This window comes from Protomyctophum bolini, assembly GCF_963924005.1.
Source record: "Protomyctophum bolini genome assembly, chromosome: 13".
NCBI lineage: Eukaryota > Metazoa > Chordata > Actinopteri > Myctophiformes > Myctophidae > Protomyctophum > Protomyctophum bolini.
This window is the reverse complement of record NC_137874.1, coordinates 36,508,242-36,527,837: the sequence shown is the minus strand read 5'-3', so window position 1 is coordinate 36,527,837 and position 19,596 is coordinate 36,508,242. Positions and strand designations below refer to the sequence as shown.

General features: G+C 42.5%; 1 protein-coding gene across 1 annotated transcript in view; it reads left to right on the top strand.

The window, feature by feature from the left end:
- The first annotated feature begins 764 nt into the window (after positions 1–764).
- The window catches only part of LOC308326709 (roundabout homolog 2-like), a 106,373-nt gene continuing 87,541 nt past the window's right edge, over positions 765–19,596 (top strand). The window contains exons 1-2 of the mRNA XM_080779705.1: positions 765–834; positions 6,726–7,052. Of these exons, the coding sequence (XP_080635831.1) occupies positions 780–834; positions 6,726–7,052 (382 nt within the window). The 5' untranslated portion in view covers positions 765–779. The remainder of the gene's footprint in view (positions 835–6,725; positions 7,053–19,596) is intronic.

Here is a 19,596-nt window from a genome sequence, read left to right as displayed (position 1 = left end):
TGCAGTCACCACATCATTCAATGTGATGGATTTAAAAAAAAATGATGATGGCATTCTAATGCAGCCTGTAGCCTACTCTGGATGCTACAACAAAACTGTCAACAACACAATGAGTTTGATTCCAACAGATGTTGAAATGATAGGCTTTCAGGCAAATTATAGCCTATGTTCTTTCTATTAACTTGGGATACGAAAGAAAATAAATAGCCTCTCTACTCACGAAATCGATCATTATTATACGGTTATGCGGAATTAGTGTGGTACCTGAATGAGTGATATGTGATATATTGTTCTCCCGGGGCAGTGGAATAAAGAGGAGGGGCTGCGCTGCACTGTGCAGCTGCAGCTATCACCTCTGATTGAATCCTTGCACCTTCGGCTCGCAACTTGTCCCGCATCAGGATGGATGCGTTTCCTTGCAGTCGGACGCGGTAAACAAAATGAGAAGACGGCCAGGTCGGTGTGGCATAGCAGTAGTAACTGGAATATTTGATGAAAGTCGGCGGTAATTGTTACAATTAGCGACTGCAGACGGCGCAGAACAATCCCAACGTGTTCGACGGTCGCACTGCTCCACGGGCGCGCTCTTGGATAAGCTGAATGGACATGTGTAGCGAATGGTCTCGCTCGGCGCGTTGATGCAGTCCAGTTGTTTTCGTGTGCATTAACTTGTCTTGAAACCATAAAAGTCGCGTAGTCGCGCAATTTGAAGGGAGGTTGCTTTTTTGGGGAAAAGAGGAATTCATGTGCCGATAAGCTTTCGGGGCCAATATGCCAGTATGGGTCCCCTACGGTTCGTGTTTCTCTGTGGACTGCTGTATACCCAAACAAACGGTAAGTTTCCAAATGCACGTGATTAAAATTACTTATGGACAATATTGTTTCTCAAAATTCTCATTAAGGCAAATAACACTTAAACTCATTCTAAATCTAAAAAGCATATTTAAAGCAATTACTCGTGCCAGCTCAGCTCAGTGCGGCTGCATGCAGCGTGCCGCGTGCGTCAAGTGCGCCATAACGGTGGGTAGGCTATAACCACATATTTTTGTATGTGTTTTTCATGAATTATTGTGTTTTGTTTGTTGCAAAAGCGTGGCTAATTGTACACCGGACTATCCATGCATATAGCTGGTCAATTCGATTCGAAGTCACATTGAGATAGAGTAGACTGTGCTTTCTGGTTGTGCATTCATTCAATAGGTTCCTCCTAACTGACTGAAGCCTAACAAACCTATATTGACTACTGTACCACTGTAGGCTATAAGTTCCCCATCATTTCATCAGCTAGCCTATTGTTTTGCAGCACGTTTTCACTTGCCTAGCCTGTTGAACGATATTAATGGTTGACAACTTGACATAGTCACATTAACTTTTTTTCTATGTGTGTCTGTGTGTGTGTGTGTGTGTGTGTGTGTGTGTGTGTGCGTGTGTGCGTGTGTGTGTGTTCGTGCGTGCGTGTGTGTGTTGGGGGGTGGGGGGTGTCACTATATGTCTGGACGTCTGCTAGTCGGTTATAATTGTTGTCTCTGACTGTAGCTACTAGCTCATGAAGTTGCTGACAGAGGCAGATGGTAGACCTTATGTCCTATATCTAAAAGCTCTAATGATCCATGGACAATATGCTTATGTATCCAGTGAAACTTGACAGCGGTAGAAAGCACTGTCAGCAGGTTACACATATACAGTACAGTATCCACCCTTACAGTATTATGTGTAAATGCACCTACTATACATTCTAGCTGCATTGTGAAGACATCCCCTGTTTTATTGTCTTGCTAAGGCAATGTTGTCTATGTCTAAACAAAGTGAAGAACATGTCCTCTGAGAGTCAGTAGATGGATACAGTGCAGTGGGCTCTGGTCGATGGGCCTGCAAATGTAACTCCACACAGCATCTACAAGTATGAGGAGGAGAGTATTTAGCGTCTTGCTATAGTGCTCTAAATCACACTCCTTTCCAAGCCAAGGTTTTCATTTGTATGCACGACTACACTATCATAGCTGAAGGAACAGTTACAATGCAAAATCAAACTGACACCGCCAAAATGACACCTGCAGCACTCACTTGCCCGGGTAACGCAGAATACGTCCTCGTCTGGACATAGCAATAGTCTTCTGGTGATTTTCTTTACCCCCCCCCCCCCCACATCATCTTAAGTCATCAACTGTGATTGCTGTGACTCCACCCTTTCTTTGTCCCTGGACTTTTCTCCACTGATATAAAGCAAATACAGTGGGCTCAGTGCTATTGAGATGAAAAAGATCGATTACTAGTGTCGGTCAAATCCTTACTTTATTGCCCCTGTAGCTGCAAGGACATGGTAGACTTTTCTGTGTTGACATTAGCTTAGACGAGCATGCAGCTTGTATGTCAAAAGGAACGAGTGCTGACAAATAAATAGAGGGTCCACCGGCCCACGAATAATAGTGTTGTCTTCCTCAAGGTAAGCTTGAGGTACACACTAGTGATCGACCGATATGGTTTTTGGCCGATATTTCCGATCACCGATTAGTGGAGAATCAAAAAGCCCGATAGCCGATATTATGACCGATATTAATTTAAGTTAAAAAAATTTTTTTTACAGTAACTAAATTCTAACACAAAAATTCCTTTAAATGCATTGGAGAACATTTATTGCTTATAAAAAGTTAGTGCAAGAAGCACCAACATCGTTTTCAGTAACAACCCCCCCCCCCCATCAAATGCAGCTTTAATTTAGTGCAAACATGTACTGTAGCAGAATATGGAACATAGTGCTGTATGAAGTGCAGGCACAGGCTTAAAACATTTATCTAAAAAGAAATCAGGGAAAAATAATCAGTTTATTTATCCAAATTGGTGATCTACAAGCCCACAGCACATTGCAGCATGACATGTTGAGAGCTTGTAGATCTGCTGCCCAAACTCCCCAAAGCCATGTGACCTTGTTGTTTTTACTCCACCACTGAAATTTGCCACTTTCAAGATCATAATTTTATAGCAATACAAGACAATAGCCTTGTATGTCTCAAAACACTGGCCTACCGTTACATTATTGTCAACTAAATACAAATATTGACAATGCTACTGATTGGTTCATTCTTCATTGGCTTGCAGTTAGTTATTGCACATAGCCAAAATGCAATAATAATAATAATAGGCTGGTCAGGATGGGGGGGAAAAGTTGTCCTTTTAGAAAACATTCAGTTGGCTCGCATGCATGCACGCACACACACGCACACACACACACACACACACACACGCACACACACACACACACACACACACGCGCAGCATGTGGGCACGCGCGCGCGCGCACGCGCGCACACACACGCAGCATGTGGGCACGCTCGCGCGCGCACACACACACACACACACACACACAATCAAAGAACCGTTTACATCTGCTGTAAGTTTGCAGCGTTAGCATAGGAGCTAGCTTTGGCTAATGTAGGTCTACCACTGTTACACCTTCTGTCCCTCTCAGTGTGGATTTTATTTTTGTTAATGCAAGATGAAAACAGCAATGTTTATGGTTACAAGGTTAGTATTACTCCTTCTAGCCCTGGTCCTCTCTCTTTTTACTCCGTGTGTGTGGAACTGGGAGGGAGGGGGGAGCAGGCAGAGCGTGCTGTGCTCTGTGTGTGTCTACTCGTGTTAGACACGCAGCTAAGCTATATACATCTCCTTACAACCGTACTCTACCGGATTTTCAATGAGAGTGGAGTGGTTGTTGTACTTTTTTGCGCATTTATGACAAAATATAATAATCGGCCGTTTTTTTTCGATTATTAACTTTTACCACCGATACCGATATTAATAAAAAACATGAATATCGAAGCCGATAATCGGCCGTGGCCGATTATCGGTCGATCACTAGTACACACAGCATAATTATTTTATTCCCAGAATATTTTCATGCTTTATGTTTGAATTCAAATTTACTCGGGATAATAATGTTCTTCATGATTATTCCCTCCCTTTTTCTTCTTCTTTTTCTTTCTTTAACAATATGTCATTTGGTAATGGGATCTATTTAAATAAATTTGAAGCATACAGTAGGTTCTCTCACTATAGTATGTTATGTGCCCATAGGCAGGCAGTACCAGCTCCACTCATTATAATGATGGACACCTGCTTAATGGAGGCATTCCAGAAGTTGTGGAAATTCAAAATATTGGACACCCGCCTGACTGGAAGGATTTAAGTTATTGTTTGAGGAGGACTGTCAGTCTAGAAACCAATCTCATGCATATTAATAGGAAATGTGACAGTTATATATGGATAGACTTAATAGCTTTAAATCTAAGCACAGTAACGTTAATGTTCCATTATGCACACTGTATATAGTATATTATATTTCTTTAGTCATTCTTAATTGGCCAACAAAGAGCCAATTATTAATGATGGAATGATGAACTTGGCCTGAAAGCTGCCAGTTAAATTGCTCAAGTATGGAACTGGGATGATATAAGCCTAAATTGATGTGACAGTCAGAGCGTAGGAGGTACTGTTTTCATGTAGTTTCATTTTCACTGTACTTGACTGCTGCTCAATTTCTGTCAAGTGTACTGTACATTTTTACTCCCAGGCACATACCTCTCTGGGTGGGTATAGTGTATTGCTGTACGTTGGAGAGAAGTTATAGCTAATTGCAATGAATATTGGCAATCTAGAGAGAAGTTTTATTTTATTGTCAACTCACTTAGCTAAAAATGAGTTTACAGTTTAAAAATTAGCATTTTGTTGTTGTGAGTTTGTTTTCAAAGAAGCTTATGTTCTGGACGGACATCAATGTCTGTTTTTTATGGATGGCAATCTTCTTGGCAAACCTATGAGCTTTTCACACATTTATCTTGGTTGCTTTTATCGTTTTTTAGCTGATAAGTCTCCTCCGATATTGTTCAGATGTTTAGTTATTTCCTTAGAGGTCATGTGGCACACCTCTTTTTGGAACAATACAGTACAAATAGTTATTGGTCGATTATGTCATTGATTTTGTGCTGTTTAGAAGAAAAAACGTTTCACTGTGGTTTGGGGTGATGATAGGCCCAGGGAGTTATCTATGTATTTATTCCTAATTTCCTATGATAAAGGTCTGAATAAGAAAGTCCCGTTCAAGTGCAACACGTCAGTTTTCTTTCATATCTGCAGGTGAGCAGTTCCAAGATGTAGTTATTGCAAACGTCTCAGATTCAGAAACTCATTCTCCAGTGTCTAGCATTCAGAGTTCTACGCATGTGCACAAATACTAATTGGACTGCTTGGATTGTCGGGGGCATAAAACTGTATAAATATCACATTTTCAATATAATAGTGTCCCGCTCTGTGGGTCTAGAAATGGAAGCGCTGGGCTGTTATGCATACCTGATTTCAGGATAAAAACCTTGCCAACTTTCAGGCCATATGTTTCCAAACAGTTTGTTTCAGAATCAAGTCTCTGTACCAGCCAATGGTGTCTTGTGTGAGAAAGGTTGGAGAATCAAGGAATATAGTGTTCATTTAACTCTGATACATTTGTACACTCTCAGTTACAAATGGATAAATGAACACTGAATATTTTACTGTTGAATGTTGTGAAAAATTGCCATTTCAGTTAATGAAATTGACCATAATCGTTTTCATCCTCAAGGCAAAAAAAGGTTGTTGATGACTGTTTGATCACAAGTTTAGTTTCATTTAATTAAATTAACTCTAGGCAGGAATGGAAATCGACTATGAGGAAGTGGATGCTCACGTCCTCATATAAATATGTCCATAGGGGTTGACATTTTGTTTTAATGACCTCATTTTGTCTTTATTTACATCATTTTTACACTTCTTCTTCATATATATTCGTGGTTGCATTCATCACCAGCGAGAAAAAAAGCAAATACAGGGCAGTAACATACTCAAACACTTTTCATGTGGTATTGCAGAAATAATTAATGGGCCATAGTAATCAATATTACAGCCCATGATGTGTTTATGTAATTCCCTTGCACAGAAATACGTAAGAGTGTTGTTATATTCCATTTGTCAGCCTGGGAGTAATGCAATGAATGAATTATAAGATGCTGATGGATAAGGTTCTAGATTAGAGGTTGGAGGTTGGAGGCAGTGGAGGGTGGAAGTGGGTAATGGCATCAAGCATGTGTTTCCCAATGTGAGCTGCTGTGGGTCTTACTGTCTTGAGGACACCGGTGCTCACGGCAAAATACATGTATACATTTAGAGAGAGAGAGAGAGAGAGAGAGAGATCTCAGAGGAAGTGGAGACAAATACACATTAAAAATGTACTGAAAATGCAGTATAGCATTAACCCACTGAGACATTATATTTGATATCAACTCAACTAATAAAAATGAGAAAAAACGAATGGGTCTATTAATATAAAAACCTGTGTATCATGATGACATTTGTCATATACACAGAACAGTCATGTTGGGCTCTCATCTTAGTGATATGTGTGATAATCTGTTTTTCATAACTGATGTCATAGGGCTTTTACTGTGTACATACATTACTGTACAGTGGACTGTAATACAGTATATTGTGTATGTACTGTACAGTAGGATATATACAGCTACAATACTGTTGCAATCAGAGATGAGATTCATTTCTAGATCTGCTGTTGATCAATAATTCCATGCAGCTTTAGAGTTGTTTTCGTAGTTGATATCTTTGTGGGATTATCATTTCGGAGGACATTATGGGTGTCTGGATCTGCAGGTCTCTCTGAAACCATATCCGTTCTTCCATCACAGGATCTCGTGTTCGCCAGGAGGACTCCCCTCCCCGCATCGTGGAACACCCCTCTGACCTCATCGTGTCCAAAGGGGAGCCGGCCACCCTCAACTGTAAGGCGGAGGGCCGTCCTCCCCCCACGGTGGAGTGGTACAAAGACGGGGAGCGCGTGGAGACGGACCGGGACAACCCGCGCTCTCACCGCATGTTGCTGCCCAGCGGCTCCCTCTTCTTCCTGCGCATCGTCCACGGACGACGCAGCAAACCCGACGACGGCAGCTACGTGTGTGTGGCCCGCAACTACCTGGGGGAGGCCGTAAGCCGGAATGCCTCCCTAGAAGTAGCATGTAAGTCAAAGTCTTGTTTCTCTTCAGTTTGTCAGCTAGTTTCTGTGTTTTCCTGATCCATTTTGGGACCGTTTAGTTGCTGCCAATTCCGCCTGTGACTTGCAGTCCAGGTTGCTGCTGCTTACCCCGACTGTTAGATAACCACCCACCTCCTCTGATATACATGGAGTCACCAGTTGCTTCTTTTTCATCTGACAGCGAGGAGTTTCAGCATAACGTGCACAGCGTGCCCGGCTAAGCCGGAGGGACCACAGCTGGGAGTGGGAATCCAACCATGGCCGCTGCTGTGGAGGGCATGTGTCATTTTGCCGATTCGATTTTTTTAGCTGAATTATGTTTTTAATGGATTTTGCTGTGTGTGTGTGTGTGTGTGCGCTCGCGTGTGTGTGTGTGTGCGCGCGCGCATGTGTGCGTGTGTGTGTGTGCCTAAGGCCTGTGGTAACCCAATGCTGTCACTTTGTAGTGACCAGGATTATGATCTCGAGGTGGATATTACTCCAACTGGGGTTTTAAAAATCTTATTGGCGAATGATTGTAAAAAGGAATTAACCATTAAACCAGATTTTTTGTTTTTGATATCCATCAGCCTTTTGAATAATGGTCTCTGGAGAGAACAGTGTTGGGGCTAAATGAGGTGTAGTATTGTGTAGGCCCCTTGAGGTGCGTGTTTGTGAAAGGGGGAAGGTATCACTGTGTTTTATGATGAGTGTGTGTGTGTGTGTGTGTGTGTGTGTGGGTGGGGGGGGGTGGGGGGGGGGGGGTGCGGTGGGGGTGGGTCACACTTAGAGCACCGCCCATATATGTAAGAAGTGAGACCACCATCCATCATCATCAGAGAAACATGACATTACCTATTTCACGGAAACATGTTTGTTTGCGTGTGTGTGCGTGTGCGCATGCTCGTATCTATCTGGAGAGAGATTGAGAGAGAGGACTAGACTAGAGTGAGAGTGAAAGAAGGATCATTTATTTGTGTTATTTGTGTTCATGCATACAGTTTGGGTGTATACCATCCACGAGAAGACCTGTTTAGGTGACCTGTTGGAGTTATGGGCCAGCGGTGCTCCAGGGACTGTGAGAAAGAGTGCAGGATTTTAACCTAGCTGACTCTCTCCCATCTCTGTTTAGATTTGGAGAGCTACAGTCCGCTCCCAGCCAGCTTTCTCCCCCACACAGGGAGAGAGAGGCTCTGGGCTATTCACGTTTTCATTATGTGCTAAACTGAGCTGAATTCTTGCCATGAATAAGATGCACGCACACGTCACACACACACACACACACACACACACACACACACACACACACACACACACACACACACACACACACACACACACACACACATTGGAAGTAGTCAGACACACACACACACACACACACACACACACAGTCACGCACACACGTCTCACACACACACACACACACACACACACACACACACACACACACACACACACACACACACACACACAGACACACACACATCCATTTGCACACATTGGACACAAGTAGAACAGACGGTCTGACTACTTCCTTCCAATGTTCTGGTCTGACTCAGACCAGAACATTGATTTGATTGATTGAATAGAGGTTTTCTTTTCTTTTTTCTTTTTTGCTATTTTTGGGGCTTTGTCTTTTTGAGTGGTGCACTGCAACCTCTCCCTTACGGAGCTATGTGTGTGGGTGGCTTGCTGGGTGGCACGAAAACAGCATGGTTGTTTTTCTCCACCTGTGCGCAACCTAACAAACACACACATATTAACTGTATATATGATGATTTCGGGTGTGCCAGTACAGTGACAGTACAGTACAGTAGAGGGTACAGTAGAGGGACCCCCACACGGTAACTATGTCATTTCTCAACTGTTTCGGACGCGGGGCGGCACGCTGGAACCGGCCCGGCCCCCTGGGCACGTTCCTGTGGGTCTGGGTCTGGGGACCCCCACACGTTGCACCACTCACTTCACACGGGTGTGATTTGTTGATAGAATAAGAGGGGAGAGAGACATACATTCGTCATGAACAGGACTGGAACCAGTCAGGCTGCATTAGGACCCTACTGTAGGTGCCCGGAACGCTAGCGTTAGGGCATGAATAGAGTATTAAAGTCATGTACAGTAGAATAGATCAGTGTTTTTCCTACACAGGAAAATCCTCAGTGTTAATTTATCCAATTGTAACTCAAACCAAATGGACCTGAACGGGTGAATGTTTTTTTAAATGAGAGCCTTGAGGGAAAAGGTGACCTAATGACTTGTGTGTGGCGAGAGTTGAGTAAGGGACGTTTCCTTTCCCCCTGTGATTCTTTGCTCAACCTGTCCGTGAACTCATGCCATAGAGAGTTATAGCTGTATATGTGCCTGGTGTGACCAGCACTGACCCCTCACACACTCTGGATGTGTGTTTGGCTTGAGCTGGGCCTGATAGACACAGAAAATGAAAGGGAAAACATGCCTCCTACCTTCTCTGTAACCTATGGATCGATGGATAAAAGCCATTCTTATTTTTGTGTGGGGTTTATTCCCACCTGCATTCTCTTTGTTGAATAACATTTCATTAGCACCAACTCTCTGTTTCTTTGCACCCACTGTTTCATGTTTCTGTTTTCTTTTTTAAAATATATATATCATTTTTATCCCACGATTTTGTAACCCATTTACACCTGACAGATGGGAGTTTCACTGGTTGGACATAGCGAGTGGAAGGAACACGTTATTCCAACCAGTTCCTTTCCCCTCCATCAGGCGCCCCATGCTGGCCAGGGGAAGGCAGTTTAGAGACCAGGATTACTGCATGTTTTTGTGAGGGTACCTACCCTAGGGGACACGGGGAGAACATGCTGTTTCTGGTTTTTAACCAATGTCCTGGAAAAGGTTTAGGGATTTCAATTTACAATTACAATTTAGGCATTTAGCAGACACTCTTAATCCAGATTGATTTACAGTAAGCAAGAACAAAACATTGGAATACATCAAATACATAAAAATAGTCATCAAGAAAGAATCATAGTGGATAGCTAAGAACCTATAGTGGAATATCTATATAATGCAACGTATGCGACTATGCGTAAATTGCGGAAAAATAAACATGAGGAGCAACACCCAACACAACACCAACGTTCTCACTTGGATCGGTATGAGTATTCCTCATGTTAATAGACGTGTTTCAACGTAATGCGTCACATACAAAAGCACATGACAATTGTCTCTTGTCTGCTTGTCACTGCCTGTCATTTTGCCCACGCTGAACACTCGCCTCTCATTGAAAACTAATTAGTCACTTCCCATGTGAAAAGCCCATTATGGTTAACCACTTTCACTTTCATGTCCCTGATGTCATTATAGCCAAAAATGTAGATCTGTTCTCCAAATGTTTTCAGACAAATTCAAAATGTTCGAAAATAGCAGTACCACACATCGCATAGCAATTTGTTATGAGCTTGTAAATCTTCTTTCAGTAATCGTCGTATGGCAGAGGAAAAAAGGGCATAAGTGGTTATTGTGCATAAAGAATGCACAAATCAGATGTGTTTGCATGCAGTTTGCTTGCAATGTGTTTGTGTGCATTAGTATGAGTTAGGAGAGTTTTGCTTTAGCTTGCTTTTCCAAAATGGAAATAGCTCATTGTTGTTTTGCTTGCCTTGTTAAATTTGCAGTTTCACTGCACTGCATTGGTGATGTGATGTCCGTGGGCTTCTTTGTCTCGGGCTTGGCTTAACCACTTTAAATCTGGCATTCCTATTGCACGCACGCACGCACGCACAATTTATTCTTTTCACATTTCTTTGAAAATAGCAGAACTACAATCTCAGTCACAATGTGACAATTTTGAGCTTGTACTGTACAGTATATATTGCCATTTCTGAACATCCAAATTATAAAATAGGGCTTACGTGATTAACTGGGGAACTGAACTGGGGAACCTACCCTGAGGCCTTCTTGCTTCTGTAATTCAGACTACCAGGGCTACAGGCTGCATAATCACATGACTCCATCAGGACCCACACAGGTCCCTCCAGAATCTTTTCAGCACAATTCTTTGTCCTAGCTATAGTCCAATCTTCACCGTATATATCCCACAATTTTCTAATTAGGTATAGCTTGTAGATATAGGTGTAGAATACCCATCAGGCGAGTAATACTTAGCTAGTACAGTATCTGCAAGCAAGGGGAAAATGTATTTGACTTTTAGAGGTCTATGTTTAATGGTAATTGAAGGAACATTATCAAAGTGACCTAGAATACCAGACCTATGGTTGAATGGTAGCACATTTCAAAAATGTGTAAAATGACGTATAATTTAAGTCGGGTAGATATGATGTATACATCCCATCACTATTGTGCTTAGTCTATTTTACATGGAAAAAAGAAGAAAACAAACAGTTAAAAATGTCTTAACACTAACAGTGAGATAACTCCATAACTAGCAGATAAATCGCTGTCATTGTATGTGCATTAACATTATCCTCAAAACCTACCACATATTTAAATGTAGCTATTTTAACAGCAGCATGTTTTTTCTTGTGGCTGCCATTCATTCCAGTACGGTTTGCCTTACGCCTTACGGTAAACTTTCCTCACGGTTCACAACTACATTGCATCACTGTCAAACTGTTTCCCCCCTGCTTCCAGCAAGTATATATTTGCAGATTCTTGCAGCTGCAGATGTTATCCAGCATTGTATGTTGACAGAAGCAGCGACATGCCAGGTTACCAGTAATCCAGGATGATTTGGTGTCAGCTTCTACTTGCTTGCATTATAGGTGGAAATGACTAAACCCACCTCATATCAGTGCAGCTAGTGCAGTGTGTCATTTTGAGCCATGTCGAAAATTCTATTTCCTGAAATAATTGTCTTTCCTGACACATAATGACACAGAGGTGATAGGCTAATTTACAGAAGAACAATCATTATTAGATTGGTCTGCAGTATGCTTGGCTGTAAAATTAGGGCGTGTTCTATCTTTTATTTGACATCACTGTTGCAGCATCAAGCATGTTCCTAATGTTTGATGGTCTATTATTGTTTAAAAATATTAGTAGGAAGCTGCTTTCAAATGTCTCCAGTAACACCCAGTTTGGCAGCCAGTCAAGTTGTCACATCGCCAGTCTGTTTAGTTAAACACATGCAGCTGAGTGCTATTTCAGACGACTCCCCACAAACAACAGTGTGACCTCCAGGCCACCAGCGGCCTGTACTAATCATCAGAGTGACTGGCTGCTGATGGAATTGGGACAGCTCCTGAGTAGTTATAATAAGGGACGCAAGCACTGCAGTGATGATGTGCTGAGAGGAGCCATGGAGGGAGCGAAGTGGGAATGCAAAGGCTGTTCATTAAAATAAATCACAAAGTTTAAAAAGCCGAGTGTTATTCTGTCAGACTACCCCGAGGGCACCAGAAGTGTAGCCAGACAGACAGACAGACAATAATCAATCAATAGTGATTTGTCATTGTGTCAGTCAAAGCCCACCAGAAAGCCAGATGTACAGACCGAGTTACAAAGTCAAATGCTGTATTTTCAATATGCTGTTGAACGTGTCCACACATCCCAAGGATCTTTATCATAAGTTGGGGTAAATTCTAAATTAATTTGCTTTAAAAGCTTTTATTTGTATTTTTTAATTGTACTAGAAACCTAAATAAAATAGACCTTATTGATCCCACAGGGGAATTCAGTTTTCAGCTTCACCCAGCTGATTGCTGCTCAATCGGTCAGGCTGTGTACAGGGGGTGAGCAGTTAGGGGTTGAGTGTCTTGCTCAGGGGAAACATAAGGGAATCAAACAAGGGACATAAATGTTTCCCAAGCGGCCTCTCTGCCCATTCTGCTATGGCAGCCCAAGTGGTCATCGAGAAAAGACATTAGCACCTGCACTAAGGTTGATTGGATGCAGATACTGTGTGATATTTTATATGAAGGTTGAACTTGTGGTCAACTATTAGTCAGCACTCTGGCAGTGTGTACTATTGTGGAAAATGGTAACATGCATTGCAGTTCAGTGGCAATGCTAGTGGAATACACATTCTAGTGTTATCACCTGTACACTTCAATCTCTCCCATTGCTAACTCAAATGTAGGGGCTGTCAGGCTTGAGGTGGACAAATAATGTTAGGCGCGCTAGACTAAACCATCTGCAGTGACTCCAGCAGTCAAACACGTATCACTTGGTTACGTTCCTCTTATCAGACCACTATGGAATAATGAGTTAATTGAACCCAGCTTGCCTGTGACTGCTCTGTCTCGTTGCAGACAGACATGCACATATACAGACGTGCCATTTCAGAACTCGTCCTGCCATCGGCAAACTACGCCTTGCACAAGCAAATGCCCAATTGCCTTCATAGTAGAATGTTCCTCTTGTCAAACCCAACCACAGTTACTGAACTGCAGTTGCTCTCTGACCCGCTTTCATTCAATACAAAGGCTATTCTAGGTCATTTTGTTGGCAGGGTTCCACATTTTCCCCTCGTAATATGGTTTGGTTTTAGGACATGCCTACCACGCCAAAAACGATGAACTTGCTACTGTCCAGTGACATAGTGTAACTGGTTAATTATTTAGACACTTTCGTCAAGTTACACCATTTATATTTCATAAAATTTGCCGGTGTGATTCTGCTCCTTTGATGTTACAGATTTATCTTTGCGAGCATGACACGGAATCTGAGATTAGTCTGATTACAAACCCTGTATGTATGTATATTATAAACACGCACACTCATACAGTGTCTTCTATGGCCTACAGGGAGTGTGCATGCAAAGTTCAGTCAGGACAACACAAGTGTGGATGTAATATATATTTATTGAATATAAGATGAGCAATATATTTATTATGGTTTGGCGATGTATTGGATCTGCTTTTTAGGTACTCAGATCAAGCGCATTAGTCCCGGCCATAGGGAGCAGCAGGTTGTATATAGCAGCGCGCAGGTATACGGTAGCAGCAGCAAGCAAGCAGGAGGAGAAATGCAAACCTCCGGTTAAAGTAGCCGGTATGAAGATGGAGGGAGTGTGTGATTGGCTGAGTGAATCATGTGGATGAGAGCATGATGCTGAGGCGGCCCAATTAACGGCCAGCAGCGACTGCACTGAGGTTCCCTGACTGAACTTGCTCTGCGCATGTCTACGACAGGCACAAATGCTCATTTGAATGCTGATCACTCCAGCGGTGACTGAGATGAACTGTACACACACAGACAGAGGTGAAAATGTAGTCTAGTCGTGTCAGCTTGGCAAAGTCAATAATTCAATTAGTCATGATATAATGGTGTGTGTGTGTGTGTGTGTGTGTGTGTGTGTGTGTGTGTGTGTGTGTGTGTGTGTGTGTGTGTGTGTGTGTGTGTGTGTGTGTGTGTGTGTGTGTGTGTGTGTGTGTGTGTGTGTGTGTGTGTGTGTGTGTGTGTGTGTGTGTGTGTGTGTGTGTGTGTGTGTGTGTGTGTGCGCGCGCGCGCGCGCATCTTGCTGATGGTAAAAGAGCTATCTTTCCATCATAGACACAAGGGGCAGGATGTAAAAAGCCTCTAATATACCTGTGCTGCCAGCTTTTAATATAGTAAAAGCTTTAAGGATTAAAAGGGTAATGAATGAGAAATGATGTAAGCCTCTGACAAGCTCATCCTTTTTTCTCAAAAGGGAAACAACCACAAAGGACTTAAGATATATTCTTTTCTAGTTAGTGTTTACAGCAGCTATATGAAGTTACAATTGTGCCATTGTGTGTGATTGATGAGTGTGGATGTGTCCCTCTTAACCCATTCTGACCTGAGATCAGATTCATACGAGGTTTCCACTGGACACACGCTGGTCTGATTAACCCATTCTGACCTGAGATCAGATTCTAAAAAATGTCAGTCGTTCTTCGATTTTTCAAAAATGGCAGACCTACAAGCTCGTAGCGCGCCACTCGGTGGCGCGATATGAGCTTGTAGATCTGCTATTTTTCAATAGCTAAAGCATAACATGATGCTGACACCAAAATGGGTGCCTGGTCAGAATGGGTTAAAGTGGTAGATCTGCACTCTGTTCCTGAAGAAACAGTGTGGGATCGCTAAGGATGTTGATAGTATTGATAGTTTAGTGTTAAAGTATTAGTAGTGTTAAAGGTATTTAAAGGTTTTAAAGGTAACCCTTCGTGTGTCGAATGTGAAGTCGGTTCGGTGGGTCAAACGGTTCTCGAGTTACGTGCATTACAACCGTACACACACACACGCACGCACGCAGACAGACGGAGAAGTGGCGCATTTACAGTAGGATTTCAAAAGATAGTTTTTTTAATCCCCCTACAAAAATAATAATAAATAAAATAAAAACAATACAAATAAAAACCTTTTTAAGAATAAGAAGTAGTGAAGGCTATTTTCACTATTTGGGTCCCAGCCGGGGAGACATCGAATTTCTCTTTTGGGTCTTGACCTAAAACGTTTGGGAACCACTGCTGTAGCAAATATGGTGGTGGCCCGGGCATGTCACTAGAACTAATTTATGCCTCATTGTTTTTTTGGCTGAAGATAGGGAGACAAGGGGCTAGCATCTGGTGCTAAGTGGACCATGCTAACTCCTTGGAGGTCCTTGCATTATGTTGTTCAGTAAGTTAGCTAAGGGCTAGCATCTGGTGTTAACTGGACCATGCAAACACCTTTAAGAGCTCTGGTGCACTTTTCATACCGTTGGTTGGCATAAGTCTATGTACTGTATGATCTGAACAACCTTATAACTTGCAATATTACCGTATAAGCTGTCTTTCTTATGTCATAGCGATATTACTCCATGCATGTTTCGAAAACCTGTAAACGTGTGATGTGACAATAAAGGCGAGGTTGAAATGTTATGCAATTCTAAATTACATAACAGATTTTAAAAACACTTTAAATGGAAACTTAATTCGGAACCCCAAACTAATTTGAGTTTAGAATGTCTTCAGAGGACATGTGCCAGCCATTGCAGAATAAAAATGTATTTATTATACTCATAATGTAGTTCCTTCATATTTTCCTTGAATCACATGCACTCAGATGTGCATTAGTCTGTTTTGTCAACTGTCTACGCTCTATCATCAAACACATTTTGTGAAAGTCTAAATAATAAATATTAATGAAATGGTGGTAAATATGAGCTTCTGCGGGAGCTGAGTTCATACAGACTGTGTTTACCAAAAGGCTCAGTGGTGCCCCAGTGCCAAAGCCATCTATCAGTGGAACAGTGTGTGTTCACAGGAGCCTCTGCTGTGGAACTCGCATCCTGCCAGTTTCCCTGTCTTGTGTAGTATCCTGCTAAACCTGATAATACAGTAAAAGAAAACCTTGAAACAGCCATGTTTATCAGATGATAATATGGATGAATGTGTATCGCATGTGTGTGCATATTAGTTCAGAAGGTTTAAAAAATATAAAAATTGTAAGAAGTAGTGAAAATGCCAGATCTACAAGCATGGCAGAGGAACTTCGCACCGTTCGGCACGGCGACTCGCTCACTGTATCTCGCTTGAGCCGGCGCGCTTCCCGACGCGATTAAAACAAGTCATCCCTAACGTCTCACAATAGCGGCCGGGTAATGTCCGATCTGGCTCAAACCGCTGAATGGATGCAGCGATTGTCCTTCAGCGTGTGGACGTGTTGATGACACTTCTATTGTCGACGGGTGGAGCCTCTACCCCTCCTGAGGTGTTTGGAGAGAGAGAGAGAGAACTGATCTAATCATTCTGCTTTTTATTAAAGTTGGAAATATTCACATATCGAACATAAATGTCTCTTTACTACTGCAGTAGCCTAATTGTAGACAACAAGCTACACCTGACGCTTCCCTCCCTCTGAAGCGTGCACTTGTCAGAGACCAATGTTCTATGAGTTGAGTTGAGACTGTTACCTTTCAAGCTCAGAGGATGGCTTGTTTTAATTAAAAGTATGTTGTAGGCTTACTACTACTGTATGTTAGGAAAGATGTTTCGTTAGTGTTTTGCATGGGTGCAATTCAATGTCATTCTGTCATGTTCTGTGCAAGAAAAAAGAAATGCATTTGATCCTCGCATATCTCCCTCAGGCTGTGCCCGTGTTATATTTAAGTGGGAGTAGCTAATGTGTGCGACTGTGCGTCGCTAATACTCAGACCCCCGCCCCTCACCTTATCAAACAGTATTTACCTGAACGCATCTGAAACGGACATTCTCCTGTTGCATGCTACATGTGTGAAAGGCCAACAACGGACAATGTCCGACCTGATTTCCCAGACATTTTCCAATGTTCATATGAGAGAGAGGTAGGGAGGAAAATATTTGAATAGAACATTTCAACAACAAGGTCATTCGATGTGCTTTACATAAAGCAAACAAAGAAAACACATTATAAAACAATTTTAATTCAATAAAAAGGAAGTGGAAATAATATGTTAAACTACTATCGCCTTAAAACACCTATTGAGGACACAGAGCAAAAACACAAGAGAGGGGGAGAGAGAGCTCGTATATTTTGTGCTTCTGACTGTGACAAAGCTAAATGAGGTGTCTCAGCAGGATGATAATGGTTCATAATGGCTGCTGCACTGTTTTGATTGAAGTGCAGTCTGGAAAACTCTGCTTGATGTGTAAAAATGTTCAAGGGTTCGTGACGGATGGCAGACGTGGAGGATCAGTTAACACATTCTGTACAAAACACGTCTGGAAACGTCATAAGGATCAGAACCGAGTGGTACCTTAGACGTCTGTGGACGTCCTAGCGACGTCCAAACGACGCGGGGCGAGATAATAATATTCAGAATTATTCCTTCTTTTTTTTTTGGCATTTCGCTTTTCGCTTGCCGTATGCTAACGCTCTGTGCAAATATTAGCTTGTCATTGACTCCCATGTTAGCGCGGCGGAAAGAATGACTCGTATCTCCTCATCCAGGGCGCTCTCCGTGGTGATGAATGGATCGATATGCTGGCGCTGCATTTCTGCTCCTCATCCGTCTCTCCCGCAAAATATGAACGCTTTTTGGAGTTTATATAAATATAGTAAGATGATCGGGGATTATGAGCTCACTTTGTCAAGTCAATTTTTTTTAAGAAAGTGTTTCCGGTTCATGGCTTTCAGAGTAAAAGCGATCACTACTCTGGCGACTACTCTGGCACCCCGGAGCGTCTATTTTGATGCACTTCCTGTACTAGATGTGTTAAACAATAACAAATGAAGGTAAAGGCAGGCGGTGGCAGAGCTTCCATTTGTGTGGGGCGAGGGCGGTTTGAAGTAAATATGGTGGCAAAAATGTCTAGTTACTGATTAATCGCAGGTTTAAAACAATTAGAGCCAATTCGGGTATTTCTAAGTCATAATAATAATTGCCCCATCATTACAATTTTTTCATTGACATAATAGTTCCGTGATATCTTGGAGCTGTGGAATTAAGTAAACCTACATATAGTACTGTGCTCCAGATACCCTTGTCTCTTCATGACATAATGCCACTAATTTGAGTGGTTCTATCGCCTCCCTTTAGCAGTCTCCATTCTGGCTGGGGTGGAGAGACTGAAGAGCATCAGCCAGCCAGAGGGGCTCTAGTAGTGGGTGCATTATTCATGTGGCCTACCCTACATATACCATCTCATCTAGGCCAAGACACTTTTTCAACTGCGCTGAGTGTCACGACACGTACCAGACTTTCCCCGATGCCTAGTCATTCACTTCCGTCCCATCACTCCATTCTGGGAATCTTTACGGAGCTACTCAATCCATTACCTCCTCCAGTTCACAGAGCGCTGGAGAGAGGCAGCGCTCCGGTGGCATCAGGCTTACCTACTGTTCACACACCCCAGTGAGTAAAAAGGTACTGTAGAGAAACATCCGCCGGCTTGATTAATTTATGAAACCCACTGTATGTACTAGTACTTCTCTATTCTCCCAACCCCACCTGAAACACGTATCTTTCTCTTTTCTTTTTTTTAAACGTACTACAGTATGTCATTTTATGATCTCCGCAATGTTGCGTAAAGGAAAGCGAACGGGTTTATGTGTGCTGTCACAGTCCCTTGTACCTGTCGTTCTTCATCTAAGCCTTCTTTGCTGAAGCGTGGCGTGTCAGTTCAGTCTCTCCGCCATTTATAAAGGGCATAATTACAATGTGGCAGCAAACAAGTATGCTTCTTGTCATTTTTAACAGCGTGTGGGTGTCTCTATTATAAAGCACTCTGTGCTGTCCGTGTATCCACGGACATACCCAAGCGTCTGTAAGGGCAAACAAATTAAGTGGATCGTCAGACTCAGATTATTCACACTCCTGTTCTTGCCTCGTCCTTATACACGTTGGATACTATATCCTCTGACATGTAGATGGATAGATAGATCTTTATTGATCCCGCAGGCGAAATCCAGTTGCCAGAGGCAACACAGCAGTTAGGTTACAGCTACAGAGTAAGAAGAGGTACTGTAAGATGCAGCAGATACAGGAATAACATCACAAAAGCACCATCAATTATGAAGCAACAATATGTCTCACCCACCTGTTCACTATCTCTTCTGACCTCTTCCTAACGAGTTCCTCATACCTCGCCCCTACCTCTCTGGTCCCTCATCCCTCA